Raw genomic sequence first — 17,182 nt, 5'->3', positions numbered from 1 at the left:
TATAGTAGTTATATTCTTGTACATAGTTGCAGTATTATAGTAGTTATATTCTTGTACATAGGAGTAGTATTATAGTAGTTATATTCTTGTACATAGGAGGCAGTATTATAGTAGTTATATTCTTGTACATAGGATTAGTATTATAGTAGTTATATTCTTGTACATAGGAGTAGTATTATAGTAGTTATATTCTTGTACATAGGAGGCAGTATTATAGTAGTTATATTCTTGTACATAGGATTAGTATTATAGTAGTTATATTCTTGTACATAGGAGTAGTATTATAGTAGTTATATTCTTATACATAGGGGGCAGTATTATAGTAGTTATATTCTTGTAAATAGGAGTAGTATTCTAGTAGTTATATTCTTGTATATAGGAGCAGTATTATAGTAGTTATATTCTTGTAAATAGGAGTAGTATTATAGTAGTTATATTCTTGTACATAGGGGGCAGTATTATAGTAGTTATATTCTTGTACATAGGAGCAGTATTATAGTAGTTATATTCTTGTACATAGGGGGCAGTATTATAGTAGTTATATTCTTGTACATAGTTGCAGTATTATAGTAGTTATATTCTTGTACATAGGAGTAGTATTATAGTAGTTATATTCTTGTACATAGGAGTAGTATTATAGTAGTTATATTCTTGTATATAGGAGTAGTATTATAGTAGTTATATTCTTGTACATAGGAGCAGTATTATAGTAGTTATATTCTTGTAAATAGGAGTAGTATTCTAGTAGTTATATTCTTGTACATAGGGGGCAGTATTATAGTAGTTATATTCTTGTACATAGGGGCAGTATTATAGTAGTTATATTCTTGTACATAGGGGAAGTATTATAGTAGTTATATTCTTGTACATAGGAGTAGTATTATAGTAGTTATATTCTTGTACATAGGAGTAGTATTATAGTAGTTATATTCTTGTATATAGGAGTAGTATTATAGTAGTTATATTCTTGTACATAGGAGCAGTATTATAGTAGTTATATTCTTGTAAATAGGAGTAGTATTATAGTAGTTATATTCTTGTACATAGGAGCAGTATTATAGTAGTTATATTCTTGTACATAGGGGCAGTATTATAGTAGTTATATTCTTGTACATAGGGGGCAGTATTATAGTAGTTATATTCTTGTACATAGGGGCAGTATTATAGTAGTTATATTCTTGTACATAGGGGCAGTATTATAGTAGTTATATTCTTGTACATAGGGGCAGTATTATAGTAGTTATATTCTTGTACATAGGGGCAGTAGTATAGTAGTTATATTTATGTGTATAGAAATGACTGCTTGGCCGGGTTATAGAATTCTTTGTGCCCAGTTGTCTGTTTTTGTCGCTTGTACTTAGTGACGTAGTAAATGACAGTATATTATCTTATCTTATCTTAGTGGTTTCTGTACAGGATGTCTCTATGTTCGGTGAATTGAGCTCTTCTGTGGTTGTCATATTATAGTCTTTACAGCATTGGCAATGAAAGCGTTAAGTCTTCTCGTTTTCACGGGTTGCATCCTGTAAATTATTCATACGCTGAGCTTGTAGATACATCAGACATGCCTATTAGCCTGCGCCGGATACGTGTAATATAATGATAACACATGAGCAGAGGGAATTTCAGATCTCTCTAAAAATCATGTGCGAAAACAAAGTTTGCAGCCAGGCCCAGAGCGATCGCTGTGATATTCACGACCTCCCCACGCTCCATGTTTGATGCTGGTAAGAGCTTTTTCCTGGATCACACGCTCTGCGAGAGTCCCCCATATGTGTCGCCATCTGACTTTGCAGGGGGGCCATGTATTACCAGGCAGAATGAGATGTTTACCGCCATAATGTACACATAAAAACCAAACACTTTGCTAGATCCATCCCCGGGCATCAATCGATTATGTCTCCCGGTCTCATCCCTAACTTTTTTATCATATTGTTGTAGGAGGAGGAGGGTTGTCCTTTCTGATACAAAGCTCCAAATCCCCTGCTTCCCTTTACACAATCATAGAGTTAAAAGAGCACAATAAGTTGGGGTCCATGCCTGATACTAATGGGTTGTCACAACGATCAGCTGTTCCAGGCCATGTCCAGCACCGAAACCGGGGACAAGATCATAAGCAGAGGGCAAGTGAATGCAAGTAGAGCTGCAGTACTCTGACATGGCCGCTGCGCAGTGATCGTAGCCTACTGATCCCAGCTCTGAGCCTGAATAGGTTCTGGCGCTGGAGGCTGCCAGTGTGGGAGGGGGCGCTCCGCTGATCTGATGGCCAGTCCTGAGGATAAGACATCAGTATGAAAAACACCCACTAAGCCAGAAAATCCCTTTAAATAATACAATTCTGCCTTCCTGTACCACCAGGGGGCACTCACAATCATAATACAGCAAGCAAGTGTGTATAAGTCTTATTGAAATGCATCTTTCTGTCCTTGATATTATAGTATTTACCTTCTTGTGTGTAGGGGCAGTATTATAGTAGTTATATTCTTGTACATAGGAGTAGTATTATAGTAGTTATATTCTTGTACATAGGAGTAGTATTATAGTAGTTATATTCTTGTACATAGTAGGCAGTATTATAGTAGTTATATTCTAGTACATAGGAGCAGTATTATAGTAGTTATATTCTTGTACATAGGAGTAGTATTATAGTAGTTATATTCTTGTACATAGTAGGCAGTATTATAGTAGTTATATTCTAGTACATAGGAGTAGTATTATAGTAGTTATATTCTTGTACATAGGGGCAGTATTATAGTAGTTATATTCTTGTACATAGGGGGCAGTATTATAGTAGTTATATTCTTGTACACAGGAGCAGTATTAGGGTAAGTTCACACGATGTAACGTTGAGCGTGATCTGGCACGTATACACGTGCCGGCAGATGACGCGCTCAAAATGCTCCCATTCATTTCAATGGGAGTTAGGAGCGTATATGCCACATTATTTTGCGCCCGTGATTTTGCAGCCGCAAAATCACGGGTGCAAAATAACTCGGCGTATACGCTCCTAACTCCCATTGAAATGAATGGGAGCATTTTGAGGGCGTCATCTGCCGGCACGTGTATACGTGCCAGATCACGCTCAACGTTACATCGTGTGAACTTACCCTTATAGTAGTTATATTCTTGTACATAGGAGCAGTATTATAGTAGTTCTATTCTTGTACATAGGAGCAGTATTATAGTAGTTATATTCTTGTACATAGGAGCAGTATTATAGTAGTTATATTCTTATACATAGGGGGCAGTATTATAGTAGTTATATTCTTGTACATAGGAGTAGTATTATAGTAGTTATATTCCTGTACATAGGAGCAGTATTATAGTAGTTATATTCTTGTACATAGGAGTAGTATTATAGTAGTTATATTCCTGTACATAGGAGCAGTATTATAGTAGTTCTATTCTTGTACATAGGAGTAGTATTATAGTAGTTATGTTCTTGTACATAGGAGGTAGTATTATAGTAGTTATATTCTTGTACATAGGGGGCAGTATTATAGTAGTTATATTCTTGTACATAGGAGGTAGTATTATAGTAGTTATATTCTTGTACATAGGAGTAGTATTATAGTAGTTATATTCTTGTACATAGGAGCAGTATTATAGTAGTTATATTCTTGTACATAGGAGCAGTATTATAGTAGTTATATTCTTGTATATAGGAGTAGTATTATAGTAGTTATATTCTTGTACATAGGAGGTAGTATTATAGTAGTTATATTCTTATACATAGGAGGTAGTATTATAGTAGTTATATTCTTGTACATAGGAGGTAGTATTATAGTAGTTATATTCTTATACATAGGGGGCAGTATTATAGTAGTTATATTCTTGTACATAGGAGGTAGTATTATAGTAGTTATATTCTTGTACATAGTAGGTAGTATTATAGTAGTTATATTCTTGTACATAGGAGTAGTATTATAGTAGTTATATTCTTGTACATAGGGGGCAGTATTATAGTAGTTATATTCTTGTACATAGGAGCAGTATTATAGTAGTTATATTCCTGTACATAGGAGCAGTATTATAGTAGTTATATTATTATACATAGGGGGCAGTATTATAGTAGTTATATTCTTGTACATAGGAGCAGTATTATAGTAGTTATATTCTTGTACATAGGAGCAGTATTATAGTAGTTATATTCCTGTACATAGGAGCAGTATTATAGTAGTTATATTCTTATACATAGGGGGCAGTATTATAGTAGTTATATTCTTGTACATAGGAGCAGTATTATAGTAGTTATATTCTTGTACATAGGAGTAGTATTATAGTAGTTATATTCTTGTACATAGGGAGCAGTATTAGGCTGCATTCACACGGAGTAAACGCTGGCGTTTTTTGTGTGTTTTTTGCACATAGCGCCGCGTTTACGCCGCGTAGCGTCGCGTTAACGCCGCGTATACGCCGCGTTAACGCCGGGCAACGCCACTGCTAAATAGCGCGGCGTATACGCGGCGTTAACGCGACGCTACGCGGCGTAAACGCGGCGCTATGTGCAAAAAACACACAAAAAACGCCAGCGTTTACTCCGTGTGAATGCAGCCTAATAGTAGTTATATTCTTGTACATAGGAGCAGTATTATAGTACTTTGTTATATAGCAGTATTATACAGTGGTACAGTAGTTATGTTTTTATCCAGAACCAGGAATTTTAATGTATCTTCTTGTCTATAGGTTGCAGGACTTTAGCATAGACAGAGACCCCTTCACCTTCTCTTGTGTGACACATAGTATATAGAAAATGTATCTTGAGTTTCCCTTGATACTTCTTCATTCTTTGCCAGCTCCTCCTGGCGCTCTCCCTGCACAGTCATCATAGCTCTGTCAGGATTTGTATGCTTGATGAGCGGTCTCATTCCGCAGAGTGCTGTCTCACATCCAACACTCTTCAGAACGAGAATTGCGAAATGAATCGGACTCTTACAACTCCAGGGACTGGAACCGGCTCTCTTCATGTAATCAAGCTGCGGCGTTGATGCCAGGCTGGGTAATTGGATGTGAGTGTTCTAGGTGTGCCACGGCGGGCTCCGGAGCGAGCAGATAACTGATGAAGGATTTAATTAAGCTATCAGGATAATAGAAGGTGATTACTTCCAAGTAGACACTTAACTTTATGTCAGAAGATCCAAAGTGACCTCTGGAATATCCTTTTATCACATTAATCCTGTATTAGTCACTGAAGTGATTCAGACATGAGATCCTTCATCAGTCCAAGTAGTTGATTATATCTAAGTTTGTACTTTCTGTTCTGTCTCTTTAAGACACTGGAACACCTTAACCAAGGAGAACAGTGCAAGGATATTCAGTTTCTTGAAAGTCGTGTACAAAGCAATAATGAATTCTAATATAACACCGCCACCTAGTGGTTATTCGATCCTGAAAAATGGCTTCGCGTTTTTGGGCCACATTTGGTTGTGCCATAAAAGTGGCCAAAAATATCCCCAACTTGGTACATTTTGGGCACACTGTGGCACTTATGAGCCTCTAAACCCACTTGCCAGTATTTTAGACAGTGGGCTAAGCGGGGTGGGATTATAGGAGGTGGAGTCGTGCGCCTGTTGGGGGAATCCATTAAAACTGGTTCAAGAATAGATAATACCCTGTTTCCCCGAAAATAAGACATCCCCCCTTCACCTCCTGGACCACCTACAACCGGCAGTCATGCCGGCGCTCCGCTAAGGAAGCGCTGGCATGACTGCCGATTGTCCCCCGCTCCAGCCGCTGCATAAGACATCCCCCAAATTAAGACAGGTCATATATTTCGGAAGAGAATCTAACATAAGACACTGTCTTATTTTCGGGGAAACAGGGGTACTATAGATAGTCACCACAAAGTACCCATTAGGATCTAGGATAGAAATTAGTTGTGCTCCAGAACAAAGAAAAATTGTGTCTTTAGCGCCATCTATAGGGAGATATACTGTAACTAATTTGCATACTTTTCCCAGGGAGCATTGGTGGTAACATTCTATCCCAGCTGGATCTCCACAAGGAGAACAAGTACTCCCAAGTGTGGGATTCAGTATCTGAAAATCAAAGATTTTTTTCCCCCTTTAATTCAGCTGTGGCCCCCGGGGAACTCATCTCAACCCCTTCTGCGGTTCAGGAGACTGTCGTCTCTATGGAGGTCACTTCTCACAGAGAACTTGGACAGGACCGCAGAATAAGATAACATCCGATCTGCCGAATATTCTGCTTGTATCTCTGGAGTCTTGTATCCAGATATAAACAGTAGATAAGACCCAGGATTTGTCCTAATATGTTAAAGACGCCTTAATCTCAGATATGTAATTTGTCTAATTATGGCTAATTGAGGATAATACACAATCCTCTGAGACTGCTCTACATAGAGCATAGAGGGCAGAGACTTCATTACATATATCGCCGTGCTAGTATTGTGCACCCCCTCCACAAAAGGTCCGGCCTCACAGTGACATCACTGACCCTTGACTACTCCTAGCCCCATAAAATGGTAAATCCAAGGCAGGCGTGGACATCGCCTCTACTTGTACCCTGAGATGATGTAGTCTTTACTTAGGAGTCAGCCATGTTGGCTTTTATATGGGTGGTCAGCCAGTTGATCACATGGACAGGAAGTGACACATTAAGAGGGCGGGGATAGAAGACTCTAGCCAATCAACTCGCCGGCTTAATCTAAGTGACAGGAAACTGGAGAAGTGGGAGGAAGTTGAACACTCCTTAGCCAATTGGATCATGGCAGTAATTTCAGCAACAGGAAGTGAGGTGTGATGTGGGAGGGGACAGTACATTCTGTAACCAATCAGGTTATAGCTGTGATTATAGCAACAGGAAATGATGTTTTAAGTAGATGGGGATATGTCATACGATACCATGTAGCCAATCATACTATCCAAAATCATCACCCCATGGTAATTTTTGCAAGGGGGAGGGGAAAGATGAAAAAACCAAAACAACACAAACTCGCACGTTCCTGGTGAGCTGGTGTCTCCTATCGCGGTCCAGTCCTGTTGGTCTTCAAGCTGAAGTCCCTGCTGCACATGACATGACTGTTTCACCTTTTTTGGCCCCTTTGCAAGAAAACGCTCATCCTGGACAACCCCTTTAAGAATTGAGTGCCTGTAAAATGTCACGATTTCATTCCCTGCAGACATCTGCTTTGTTTTCATCTATAATATCACACCAGACAGGACCAGCAGAAGTTTCCACCAGGAGCTGCAGAGTCCGCACAGCTGATCGTATGAGAGTCTGTCTAATGGTCTGTGACCCCCCAACCATCATGTATAGTAATGGGGTGTGTGCACGTCATCCATCAACACCCGGCCCCTGATTATATGGGGACAACAACAGACTAGTGAAGCGTCTCCTACTACATGTACAAAACTAACCAGCTCCACCACTGATCATTGAGACAAATCTGATGTATTAAGAGACATTGGACATTCTTTTCAATACTTTTTCAAAATTGGCCATTCCAAAGATATAAGCCCTGTTAATATAGATGCAGATTGGGCTATATTGGTCCAGTGGGTGGTAATTCTGTGATTTTCTTGGGCCAGGGTATCTGTTTGGTGTATGTCATGTTACCGCCCACTTGGCTACTAGACGCTAATCTGTATCAACACTAAACGGCTTATATCTGTGGAATAGCTGAACGGATTTGGATAAACAAAACAGCCAAATGCTTAGGGTGACAGCGCCGATCACATAGGGGATGTCATTGGACTTTTCATACGTGGAGACAGGTCCTCTTTACAGACAAATTGCAGGTTACCTAATCTGTTACCCTAGGTTCACCATTGGAGGTTGTATATCCGCACCCCTTGTAGGTATATCCATTTGTAATGCATTAACCCCGATCTGCTAGGACAGCGGAGTAAACAGCCACTTGCCACGTGCCCGGCCTGTAGAGCCCTTAACAGAGTAAACACATAAATGCAGAGCTCCGAGATCTAATAAAGTCAGCAAGAATCAATTTTCCGCTAATGCAAAGCATCCATAAAAGGTTGGAGCTGTCCCTAATGACTACCTGTCACGAGGATGTGTACTGAGCGTGGACATGGCGTGTTTGTCAGAGTAACTGATGGAGCTGAACTGCCAGGTGCCTGGCCTGGAAAACATGAGAATTGTAGACCAAACATAAGCCCATAGAGATTAGTCCTTTGGGCTGTTGTATTAGTCATGACTTCATTATGGAGGTCATTCACCTCTCTTGTGGGCTCAAGAAACCAGGGATCTGCAGGTCTGGTATATTCCGATCAGTTTATTAGAATGGTGCTACCAATGGCCCCCATTGATAGGACGCTGAAGATACCACTGTCCACCTTGGACCAAACATCCCATAATGGACTCTTTGTAGACCACCCAACAACCAAGAATGTAGAAGGTACAATTGGCCACAAGGAACTAGCCATAGGGATGGATTCTGTAAAGAATACTGATGATACACCGTCATAGGGATGGCTTCGATAATCCATCAATGATGGTGATACCACTGGCCACCAGAAACTCCAAGCTATGGACATCATGTGACTCGTAACTTCTCAATCCCATAGTAGACATCTGGATTTTTAGATTGAAGCGTGATGGAGGTGATACTGGACCATGGATGGATACTATTGACACCATAACTACTCTATGGGTGATGCTATAACATCTGGCTTGGTGGCCACTTGTCATGTGGAACACACAGGACCAGTTTGTGGCCTGTCGTGTATTTAGGTGGGCAAGTCTACACTATAGTCAACCTATAGACCTCAATGAGTACGAGTTTTTGCCCGTCTTTTGCTGCAGAGTAACACATTGACAACATGGCTCTTTGGGTGTTGGCATTGGCCAACAGTTTTGTAACTATGGCAGACGAGGGCTTATGGAAATGTAGGAGGGCAACGTCTACTAGTACAATCCCTCTTGCTCCCCTCTTGGTTAAATCCAGTGGTGTTTTTGACTATAAATGATATATATAAAGTAGTATAGCGGGATGGTGCAGTGTGATGACATGGGCCGGCACCAGCAGGGGGCACCTCCTTATCTTTATTGTGAGGCCTGCTCTGTTGTGGATTATGGAGTCAGGTGACCTGGGATATTGGGACCATAAAAGACCGTGCATCGCGCGTCATTACTGATCTACACGTCTCATATGCCGCAGTCTCTCGAGTGTCTGTTTAATAACATTCAGAGCCGAGACAGGACAAGTCATAGGCGAGAGCGTCACTTATCAGCCTCTGAATGCAGCCATGTTGACGTGGAAAGGTCTGTTGTCCTGAGATAACGCTGAGCCGACAAGTCATCTTTCTAATTAATACTCCGCCATTACAACGCCCATGACATCCCGCCATACACACATCGTAGGCTTAACCATCTCCAGGTCAATGAGAATATAAGTATTGGTGGCAACTACTGGTGATGTACAGTATGTACTGGTGATGTGTGCTATATACTGGAGAAGTGTGGTATATATTGGTGATGTACAGTATGTATTGGTGATGTACAGTATGTATTGGTGATATATGGTATACAGGGAAGATGTATGGTATGTATTGGTGTTGTACAATATCTGCTGGTGATATGTGGTATGTATTTATTGTATGTAGTGGTGATTTATGGTTTGTATTGGTATTGTATGATATGTGTTGGTGATGTATGGTAGCAGTGATGTATGGTATGTACTTGTGGTGTATGGTAAGTACTGGTAATGTACTGTATAGCAAATCAAAAAAGCTTTATTAGCATGTCCAATAGACATTTGGCATTGCCAAAGCAAAGAGAGTGGTGGGTATGGAGTTGGGTTGGGACGTACGGGGGTGGATGGTTGATTAGAAGGGGCAGTATTGGGGTATAATAGTCCTTGGGGGTCTCATTTTCCCCTCAGTTGGTGACAGCTGGACACGTATTGGGCAGTGATCTCCATAGTGGACTCCTCTTCTCTCAGTAGGATGTAGAGTTTTCTCTTCTCTTCTTCAGAGGTGAAATCCGAGATGTGGGCAAAGAGTCTTTAGAAGTAGACGGCCCTCAAAGCTGAGTATTTGGTGCAGTGTAGCAGGCAGTGGGCCTCATCTTTTAGGGCCCCCTGGGCACAGTGCTGGCACAGTCTGCTCTCCCGAGGCTTAAACGGCTGCCTGTGTCGCCCCACCCCGTATAGCATGGTGATGTACGGTATGTACTGGTAATGTACGGTATATAGTGGTGATGTACAGTATGTACTGGTAATGTACGGTATATAGTGGTGATGTACAGTATGTACTGGTAATGTACGGTATATAGTGGGGAAGTACGATATATAGTGGTGATGTACGCTATAGACTAGTAATGTATGGTATATCATGGTAATGTACGGTATATAGTGGTGATGTACAGTATGTACTTGTGGTGCATGGCACATACTGCTGATATACAGTATGTATTGGTAATGTACGGTATATAGTGGTGATGTATGGTATGTACTGGTAATGTACGGTTTATAGTGGTGATGTACAGTATGTACTGGTAATGTATGGTATATAGTGGTGATGTATGGTATGTACTGGTAATGTACGGTATATAGTGGTGATGTACAGTATGTACTGGTAATGTACGGTATATAGTGGTGATGTATGGTATGTACTGGTAATGTACGGTATATAGTGGTGATGTATGATGTGTATTGATCATGTAGTCTATGTACTGGTGATGTATGATATGTATTGATCATGTATTCTATGTACTAGTAATGTATGATATGTACTGTATGTACTGGTGATGTATGATATGTATTGATCATGTATTCTATGTACTAGTAATGTATGATATGTACTGTATGTACTGGTGATGTATGATATGTATTGATCATGTTCTCTATGTACTGGTGATGTATGATATGTATTGATCATGTAGTCTATGTACTGGTCATGTGCAGCACGTAGTGATGATGTACGGGATTGTATTGGTGACCATTAGTTATGTGAACCGGACAAGACTGAAATGAGTCTTCGCTCCATTAATACAACAATACCATGAAGAAGTAAACCACAACAGCCGACATTTACTAAGACAGCAGTAGATGAAGTGACTCGCACCAAGTTAAAATCTGCACGCCTTTTAGAAAAAATGGCGCATTCGGGATTGTCTAGAAACCACATTCTTGCCCAAATTTTGTGCACATAAAAACTTGCCATTTTTGTCTCAGTTTATGGCAAAAACTGGTGTAAACCGCTTAATAAGTGTGGGCCAAAGTCCCTCAGACCCCCACCAGATACGGCACACCGGACACAGGGATTCCGACTTGGCGCACGGCATAAATAAGGACGGCGTCTTTCCACAAATACATTATTTCTATTTTATTTATACTGCTGATATACAGATATTGTACAAGTCTTCATCTGTCAGCACTTCTGTATACTGTGTCTCTGCACAATAAAAAAGTGCCAACTAAAAAATATAAAAACAACCCTCCCCTCCCAAAAAAAAGAAAACAAAAAAAAAAAGAAAACAAAAACCATTAAAATAAAAACTCGAATCAATGTGATTGAGGCTATATGGGAAGTTGTCTCCGTATTTCGTTTATAAAATCAAACAAATCAAAAAATTTTTATTATTATTTTTTTTTTTATTCAAACCATCAGCCATTGTCTATCCTCCCATGTGTGAAATCTCCCAACCGATTATTGAAAACCCTAAACACCCAAAGGGGCTTTCTTAGACCCGTCTATCCAGTGGTTTCGTCAAAGTCACAAGCCCTTGTATCCGTAAAAGCTATAACGGTTTATCCGTCACTTCGCCTGATGTGTTAGATGCGTCGACTAGTGCAGGATTTTTTAAAGAACTCTTAACGTCCGTAAAATCTCTGTTCTTTTCAGAATTGTTGCTATGAAGATGGTCTAGTTGCTTAATTTCTAAGGCCCCCGTGTCAGGCCTGGAGTCCATAATGACTACGGATGGAGAAGAAGGACATCCACCCTCGGTTAAAAGTTCTGAGAAGCTATTTGCCTCCCGCTGGTCGAAGGCGTAGCCAGGAATGACCAAGTGTTCGTTGCGACAAGGTGCTTGGCTCCGCCTTTCGGTTTTAGATTGCTGTTCTACAGCCTGGTTATCACTAAGATCTAAAGAGTCCCTGTATGCGTTGGATTCACACGACGGTGTCCTCCTTCGTAACATGCTGTTCTCCGATGCTTTGGTACGTGAAGCTGTGCCGGTCTCGTCCTCCATGGGAGGATCTATAGAAATACAAGGCGGGCTCATCTTCTTCTTCCTTCGAACCCCATTGATATACTCTGGGTCAGACTGGATGAGAATAGAAGAGTCCTGCTTGTCGTCGATGGATAGATCGAAGCAGGAGTCTCCATCATCATCAATGGAGGGGCAGATCTCGATCGAGTGCCTCCTTTGGTCTTCTGCCCATACGGGCTTTGCTAAAAATCCTTGAGTATCAACACTGTAAAACTTCTTCAAGTCTTTGCTGCTGCTGGTACCGACCAGGCTGGCTGTGCTATTGCAGTTCTTAAGTAGTGGTGGAGAAGGAGGAGATGAAACTTGGGAGATGAATGGCGAAACAGAGTGACTTCTATGATTGGATTGTCCTCTCCAGCCGGTGGCCAAGCTGTTTATGTGGCTGACCTCTTCATCGGCGGGATCAGAAGACTCTAATGTGGACTCATCTGGGTTGGTGTTGTCACTGCTCACACTGGAAGGGCGACTAGGAATACTGTGTTGGCTATACGTATGCTTGCGAGTATGGACACTGGAATGTCTATGGTGGGGAGATAGTTTGGGAGAAGATTGTGGGGTTCCCTGCAGAGATAGGGGAGTTGGGCAGAGCATGTTCGGTGCAAGATGGTTATTGGGTGAAGGTGTTTTCAGCTTTGAACTCTCCATTGATTCAAGTTGAAGGCTATCCTTGGAATCGCCATTATGATAGTCAACCGAATCCATGTGTACAGCCTCCTAGGAAACAAACAAAAGACACAACCATGAAGATGAAACTCTTCTCCGTCTCCGGCTGTTGTGAACCTACAACTCCCAGTATACCCTAATTGGGTGAAGACCACCAGCTTACAGGTGATAGCAACCCTAACATAAAGTATCTACCAAAAATGATCACCAATACCTGCCGTCTCAGCAATCTGTTCAGACTCGGCGATCTGGAAGCAGGTCGTGGAGGTGGAATTTTAGGCATGTCATCGTTGTCCACATGGCAGGTTGTTGAGGGCAGAGGTTGAGAGTCCATTGGTGTTTTCAGAGAGTTGCCAGGTTCATTTGGTAGGGAGTGGACCGAGGGATGTGATTCTACTGTAAGAAAATTGAAATAAAGGGCCATCACTTTCAAGGATCCCACAAAGAAGACAATATCTTCATTACAGATAATTTATTCGCCTCAAGCCCATAAAGGCAGCCCATATGACTGATGTGGGGCTACTGGAACACAGGGACCCATTCCAGGATTGTCTCATCCCCATTTTGATTAATGGTGAGAATCTGCATAGGGATATGGTCTTCAAGGGGACTGCTAATAAGGAGCAGAAGTCCTGAGTCCTGAAACTATGACCTGAGATTGTGTAGCATCATCATACCTTCTGGATGGTTGTCCTCATAGGCCTCCACTTCCCGCAGGGGGTAAGATGACTTTGCTGGCAGAACAGGACGGAACATGTAGCTGTCATTGGGTAACGACAACATTCTGGAAACAGAGACCTTTCTGACCGTCAGTAGATTTTGGGATCCGGTTCCGTCCCTCAAGTAGACATCATCCTGCGGAAAAGACAAACCATTAGCTCGGATATAGTCAAGGTTTGGGTTGTCCCGTCTTGTTCAGTGACACATTCTGGAATGTTCTAATCTACTTTATTCCAGTTTCTCGAAGTCTCCCAGGTCTCAACGTTGTTTCCATTCACCCTCAACAAGCAGAGATATAGTCAGGAACTCAACCACAAACAGTGAGATTCATCACTCCATGAAACATGACAGACAATAACGTCAGCAAAGCGTGTTGCACATAGATCCTCAGTGGTGGCACATCAGTGGTAGGCGACTTCCTTCCCTTCTCTCGACCCCTATGAACTATGACCCTTCTCGAAGTGAGATGCAGCAAGGAAGCCACGGAAAGCATTGCTTGCAGGTAGCACACAGGACATATAAACAGAGTGCGGGGATTCACCTCAGGCCCAAAGCTGCAGGGCAGGAGGGGAAGTGGTAAGGCCTGCTGACAGGGCACAGGGGAGCCTGGTCTTTTCTCTTTCCGCAGAATTGAACCATCCAATGGATCGGGAATCAATAAAGTCACATTCTCGTGGCTCAGTGCCCCCTTCAGTGCAAAATTAAGGAAACAAGCATGAATTAACCACAAGAATGGACCCCATTGCCCCAAATCAAACTACCAGGGCGCATATCACATGTTGTATCCTTACCCTGGCTTGCGTCAACAGCACTGGTAGTTCTTTCTTCATTGACACTTGGCCACCACCAATTGCCTTGCCGTCTAAGGTTGGAGAGCCTACAGGGCAGATTGGGGTGACGGCTCTTGACATCTCCAGCTCAATCTCTGCATCCATCTCTGCGTCTTCTTTGGCCTCTTTATTGCTTTCTTCAAGATGCTTCATCAGGACGGCCACCACGACGTTCACCAGGACAAACTGCGCAATGAGGACAAAGGTGACGAAATAGACGGGGGAAATGATGGGCAGGTAGGTGAGGCAGTGCTTGTCATCGCTGTTGCATTCTCGGAGTGTGTCCTGGAAGTGGGAAAAGTCACATAGGAATATTTCATTGACGTTAGAGACTCGTGTTCACTCGTGTGTGTAAAAAATCCTGATCAGGCCATCTACGCCTAGCTAGGAAACCCTCAAACACCTTAGATAATGTAGACTACTAGAGATGAGCGAGTAGTATTCGATCGAATACCTCGCTTCCATAGGAATGCGTGTAAGCGGCCGATCACATCAAATATTCGATGCGCTTAACCCAATGGTGATCGACCACTTACACGCATTCCTATGGCAGCGAGGTATTCGATCGAATACTACTCGCTCATCTCTATAGACTACCCATTCTCTGAAATCTAGATGACATCACTGGCAAGGAAGCCAACTCATTTGACAGTCAATTTCCCGGAAACTCCGTGACATCATGGACAACGCAGCCCACCAACGCAACGTAGCCAAGGCTCACATCACTATAACTCTATACACTAATATATCACACAAATATATCACGCACGGCAGATCGTGCTCTCTTTAGGAACATGTAAGTGGTGTCGCTCCCTCTCAGTGGGGTCCTCACTATATGTTTCTGCCATAGATGACGGAGGATCTGACTCATCCAGAACAGCCTGATGTGGAGGTGTCTTTAGGTAAATATTAATGATGTCAGTATCTTCTCATCCCCTGGTGTTTAGTAACATAATGAATCATAAAAATATTCAGCTCCTCTCTGCCAGGCGTCGGGGAACACAATCCTGCTGGAGGTGTTTAAAGGGGCCTTTGTCATACACCCTGTTTGGGAATCCTGATTTAACAGGTGTGGGGGAGGAGGGTCCGAGTTCGGGATAGTAATCTCAGGGTCAGAGTAGTTACAAAAAGTGTCTCTCCCTCTGGAGGACCCATCCTGTCCAGCATTACACAGAAAATCCATTGATTTGTATAAACAGTGTGTAATACTTAATCCCACCTGTGGAGGCACTGCAGGCACATTCAACACTCACTCCCAAGTTTCTGCTAAGATTACAGCTGACCTCTAAGGGTCCTTAGGATCTGCTTATTTTTAAGGAACCCTTCTAATAAGTAGAAATTGTGTAAAAGGGAGACTCCCTTTAAAGTATCATTCATCCCACAAGGCAGGGGTTGGTCCATGTCATGTATCTTAAAGGGGCTGTCTTATCAAGACTCCATTTACAGTACATATAAACTGGCCTGGTATCAGCTTTTTACTGCAGGTCCAGCTTATAAAACCAGTGTCGATCAGATGTTGCCAATCGGGAAAGGTACAGCCAATAATTACAGCGGCCTCTGCTGGGGCTATGCAGTATTACGTGGCAACCGTACCATTGAATGCATTACTGTATAACTGTAGCAGGGCCAAGTCCTCCAATGTGAGAGACACTCTTTTTTTTAAAGTGGGGTCAGCTTCTATGACATCCATATACCCCAATGGGGTATAATGAAAGGGAAACAACCCCTTTAACTGCAGCTCTGATATCCCACCTTTTGAGTGGCCCCTTACCTTCATGATACCATTCCAGTTGTCTCCTGTCGAAACACGAAAGAGCGTCAGGAAAGCCATTCCAAAGTTCTCGAACGTGGCGTGTCGGCTGAGACCCTCGCAGGGGTTCTCTTCATTACACACTGGGGAGAAGGGAACACTTTATTAATCCCTGCACCAGTGGAGAGGATTTTACTCCTTTACCCTGTGTATCAGTATCACGTGCCTTGTGTCAGATGCAAATGATGCAGTACCACTAATGACCACAGGAGGCAGCGAATCTCTCTGCTATACATTATATAAACTATACATAGTAATTTGTACACCAATCTAGGCAGGAATTGTATATACGATTTCTTGTCGTGTAAAATACCATTTTTTTCTGGAGAAAATAAGATACTGTGCTCTCAATGTCATCTGTGATACTGTTTCTAGAGGCGGTGAAGCTAAGTATATGACGTGATACTGTCTGCTGAGCGAGTGTATATAAGCCTATGATATCAAATACTGTCTGCGGAACTGTGTGTTTAAGACCATTGTGTGAGATCCTCTCTCAGTGTATCTAAGCTTATGATGTGTGATATGATATTAGTGTATCTAAGCCTGTTATGTGTGACCCACTTTTTGTGACGTGACTGGCACTTAACGCACCCAATTCACCTATAGAATAATAGAGAACCTGGAAGACGTGGACACATTCTTCTAGGCACGCGAGATTCGTCGGCTTTCTGGGATTCTCGAGTTACCCCTTTTTCGGAAGCCTCTCCCGATACAGTCCACATGTACCAAAGCTCACAAAGTGATAACGACTAAAGAGTATGTAACCCCATATGTGCGATACCGTCGGCAGAGCCAATGTTTACATCTCACGGCCCCTTGTTTTGGCATGGGAAGGGTTAAGGAGTTCAGCTCCGCAGTCAGCTTTAGTGACTTCCTCTCCATACAGACATATATCTATGACTTTTATGCGCAGTTAATGCATGTCCGGTCTTTCTGGCAGTCGGAGAGACTCGTAAAGCAGACA

General features: G+C 42.1%; 2 protein-coding genes across 2 annotated transcripts in view; one reads left to right on the top strand and one right to left on the bottom strand.

The window, feature by feature from the left end:
• LLGL1 (LLGL scribble cell polarity complex component 1) overlaps nt 1-17,182 on the top strand; it is a 409,866-nt gene that overhangs the window by 387,463 nt on the left and 5,221 nt on the right. The gene's annotated exons all lie outside the window — the stretch shown is intronic.
• The window catches only part of CACNA1H (calcium voltage-gated channel subunit alpha1 H), a 135,441-nt gene continuing 129,581 nt past the window's right edge, over nt 11,323-17,182 (bottom strand). Inside the window, exons 29-33 of the mRNA XM_075285187.1 lie at nt 16,180-16,301; nt 14,370-14,693; nt 13,536-13,713; nt 13,073-13,254; nt 11,323-12,909 (exon numbers count right to left, since the gene is read on the bottom strand). Of these exons, the coding sequence (XP_075141288.1) occupies nt 11,722-12,909; nt 13,073-13,254; nt 13,536-13,713; nt 14,370-14,693; nt 16,180-16,301 (1,994 nt within the window). The 3' untranslated portion in view covers nt 11,323-11,721. The remainder of the gene's footprint in view (nt 12,910-13,072; nt 13,255-13,535; nt 13,714-14,369; nt 14,694-16,179; nt 16,302-17,182) is intronic.

The sequence above is a fragment of the Leptodactylus fuscus genome, chromosome 8 (genome assembly GCF_031893055.1).
Source record: "Leptodactylus fuscus isolate aLepFus1 chromosome 8, aLepFus1.hap2, whole genome shotgun sequence".
Classification (NCBI taxonomy): domain Eukaryota; kingdom Metazoa; phylum Chordata; class Amphibia; order Anura; family Leptodactylidae; genus Leptodactylus; species Leptodactylus fuscus.
This window is presented reverse-complemented; position numbering and strand designations above follow the sequence as displayed.